Source organism: Crocodylus siamensis, chromosome 14 (assembly GCF_052110815.1).
Source record: "Crocodylus siamensis isolate JL-2025a chromosome 14, ASM5211081v1, whole genome shotgun sequence".
Lineage (NCBI taxonomy): Eukaryota > Metazoa > Chordata > Crocodylia > Crocodylidae > Crocodylus > Crocodylus siamensis.
In genome coordinates, this window is record NC_143408.1 from 4,091,824 (window position 1) to 4,095,716 (window position 3,893).

The 3,893-nt window shown below is 47.9% G+C and overlaps 1 protein-coding gene across 1 annotated transcript; it reads left to right on the forward strand.

The window, feature by feature from the left end:
• The first annotated feature begins 1,075 nt into the window (after positions 1-1,075).
• On the forward strand, positions 1,076-2,474 carry LOC149853211 (E3 ubiquitin-protein ligase RNF167-like). The gene is made up of 2 exons (XM_090027914.1): positions 1,076-1,081; positions 1,518-2,474. Exons 1-2 carry the CDS (start codon positions 1,076-1,078, stop codon positions 2,472-2,474), a joined length of 963 nt encoding a protein of 320 aa, XP_089884040.1.
• The last annotated feature ends 1,419 nt before the right edge of the window (positions 2,475-3,893 follow it).

The window sequence follows — 3,893 nt, forward strand, 5'->3', positions numbered from 1 at the left end:
AAGTTGCAGCAAGGGAAGCTTATGTTAGGTATTAGGAAGAATTTTCTCACTAGGAGGGTAGTAAAACACTGGAGCAGGCTCCCCAGAGCGGTGCTGGATTCTCCATCCTTGGGGGTTTTGAAGACCCAGCTAGACAAAGCTTTGGCTGGGATGATGTAGCTGGGGCTGGTCCTGCTTGGAGCAGGGAGTCGGACTAGACGTCACCTCCTGAGGTCCCTTGAACCCTAATTTTCTATGGTGCCTGTGATCCTACGTAGCCCCGCTGTCAGGTCCGAAAGCTTACACTGGCTGCATGCAAGGGATATAAAGTGAGAACAGTATTGCTTAAATGCATATGAATGTATGGGACTCAGAACTCTCCTGAATGGGACAGAAACAGTGGTCAATTCTTCAGAGACCGTCTACTTGAACAACAAATCTTCTGCAACTCACAGATGCAAACTCCTGCAGCTTAAGGCTGGGCCAGACAGCACTGCTGTATGGAGCTACAAGGATTGCACAGCCAGCAGAGCAATGGATGTGGACTTGGGAAACCTGCCAAATTTTACCCTTAACTCCACCTTCAGCATGCTACGGGAAACCAGACAAGTCACTTGGCTTTTCTGTGCCCACCTACCATCCCAATCTCATTTACCTAGATTGTCAGGTTTTTTGAGGCAGGGACTATCTCCCATAATACATATGGACAGCTCCAATACGGCCTGTAGATACATCTGCAGCAAATACATAACTACATCTCACTGCTGAGTATGATTTACCTTGGGAATAAGAAGTCCCACAGTTTGAAAAGAGAAGAAGCACAGCCTTTCTGAGCCCCCCGATTCTACAGAAACAGAGCCGGTAATTCCCTCCGGCTTCCTTCAACACGAGACGAGTTTGGATCTCCACTCGTGAGCAGATGGGGATGGTCCTAACAGTTCCACTTTCTCTGTATCAGCTTCCTACTAGAAATTCCTGGCACTCTATCAAAAAAAAAAAAAAGAGAAAGTGGGAAATTTTCATGAGTAGTTCACAGAGAAGAAGAAAGCAAAAGAGAAGAGAGCAAAGATGGGGAGGGAGGTATGCGACGACAAAGATGGAGGTATGTCCAGAAAGCCAAGGCGAAGGAGCGCAGAGCAAGGCAACGAGGTCACAAGGACCCGCAAGGTCACAATGAGGTCACAATTTCCGACCTGGCCGCTGGAAGCAGAAGCTGAGGATCGGCTGGGTCCACACAGATCAGGCCATCCAACAAAGGAAACCGCAGTCACATACTCAAGGGCTTCAGGAATAAGTCAGCGCAGTCTACACACCTGCAAAGTCCCTCTGCTGTCACTGCCTGGAAAATCTCTGGTCTGTCCCGACTCATGGAAGATCCAGTAGTCACCTTTATTTGGCTGGTACCAACCAAGGCCCCTAAAGCCAGAACTTCCTTCTAGACAAGACCCAAGCCAGCGGTTGCAACCAAGAAGTCTCCACCGCTAATCAGCATGTGGTGCCCTATCCACATGGTTGCTCTATTCCTGTTGTTTGGACAGGTACTCGATGGAGAAACCTTTCTCCATGCTGTTTACAACCGCAGCTGCACCAGCCAAGATTTTATGGCTCTCCCTGCACTCTTTGGACCTCCACTCCCAAGAAGAGGGATGATAGGTTATCTGATCGAGGCAATGCCTGCAAATGCATGTCATCCTATGGAAAGCCCAGCAACATCCAGCAATTCTTCCAGGAACGACATCCTACTTATCCGCAGGCCCAACTGCACTTTTGGGGCCAAGGTTTTCCACACTCAACAAGCTGGGTATCGAGCTGCCATCGTGTACAATGTGAACTCACGAGCCCTTGCGGATATGGTGACTGACATTGAAGAGATCAGGCAGCAGACTGAGACACCATCTGTCTTCACTGGAGGAACCACCTCCAAGCTCCTGAGCAAGATCTGCCACGCCGGCAAGGGAGCTCATATCACCTTGGTCCCTGAATATCACCACTTCACCTGGATGGATGCTCCTGGGAACTCCTGCCCCCGTGCTTGCAGGTGTCGGATACGGTTTCTGGGACACTGCTCCCATAGCCAAATACGGCCTCTCTGCAGGGCAATTACCATCCTGCTCACCATAACGACAGGCATCTTGATCATTGTGAAATACGTGAGGAGGTACCAGTATTGGAGGACAAGGAGAAAGCAGCTGAATGAGGAACAGCGGAAGGACTTGTCCACTAACAGGTTTAACAGAGGAGTCAAATACACAGAGTGTGCCATCTGCCTGGAGCCATACAAGAAAGGAGACCTACTGAAGATCCTGTCCTGTTCCCATGGCTATCACAGCAAATGCATAGACCTGTGGCACTTCATCCAATCCAGGAATAAGACGTGCCCATTCTGTATGCAAAGGGTGATTTTGACAGCTGAGACCCCTGACTTGGACACAGAGGGACACAGAGAGGGGGAGGAGGAGAACCACAGTGAGGAAGAGGGATACAACAGAGAGTAACTGATCTGCTCCTGGGAAGGTCAAACTCATGTCCGACTAATATCACCAAAATGAGGTGACCCTGCCTTCTTGGCTTCCTCTTCCTTTATTCCCCCACCCCGTCCCAGCACCTTCTTAACTCCAGCTCCAGTCAAAATTTACTGGCAAGCCTTTAGCTCAGCGTGGGTTCAGAAACACACCCAGAAATGGAGGAACAGGGAAGGAAGACTGAGACCAACTGAACACCAAATGCACTTCCTTTCTTCTGCCTCTCTTGGACACTAGAGCAAATCCAGGTCTCCTGCAGGCAAGCAACGTCCAGACAAGGTGAATGAAAGTTAAACCCAACCCAGCCCAACCTGGCTATCAGAATATCTTAAACAGCACTGGCATGAGATAGCAGTTGTCAAGCTCGAAGGCAAACTGCCTTGAAGTTATCACCAGCTCCTCTGCTTCTCAAAGTACTTCCTATTCAGTTGCTGGGGAACTTTTAGCATGAATTTTAATTCGGTAGAATGAGCATTCAGCTATCAGCCTGTGAAATGTAAAGTTTTGCTACACTGGGGAAAATTAAAATAAGTCAGAGACCAGCTCAATTTTTTGAGCAACTTTTACAAATTGTCCATCAGATCGTCTTCCTCAAATGAACAAACAACAATAAACTATTATGAATATGAATTATGCTTGGCTTTTATAGGGTAAAACTAAGAGGCACTGTCCAGTGAGAGCACCCAAAGCAGCAAATATCCTTACCGCCATCCTACAGGAATGGGAATAAAAAGGCACAAAGAAGTAGTGACCAGTCAAACATACTCCACTTACTTGGTTCTCGGTGGGCACGTCTACGCGTTCATTAATATGCTTTTGCTAATGCACATTAAATTTAGTACCTCCATAGTGAGGCACAAGACAAAGGCGCATTAGCCTATTTTAATGTACATTAGCAAAAGTGGCCGGTTTTCTTGTGACACTTTAATGCACATTAAAATAGGCTAACACACATTGAAGAGCACATGTAAATGCACCCAGTGCATCCATTTCTTTATCACTTTCTCCTATTCCTCCCCCAACTCACATTCTGGTCTAGGACCCACCTTCCAAATCATCCCTGAAACCTTCCCATTGATTTAAATGGGGCTACAAAGGTAGAAAAGTCATTTGAGCTCTGCCATCATCAACGAGACAAACCCACAGTGGGCGTGTATAGCCATAGGCACCAGGCTTGGTGCTGTGATCTCTACCCCCTCCTCCTACCTCTGCCTGTCTACACAGTTCACAGATAAGTAGACTTAACTCAACTGCCCTGACTAGCTATCAGGGTGCCAGTTAACCAGGCAGTGGTATAACCAGGACAGGATGGCAACCAATGCAGGAGCCAGCTGCTGCCAGCAGCCAAGCAATCACATCGCTATTTTGGTAGAAACCAGAAGTCGCCACTGC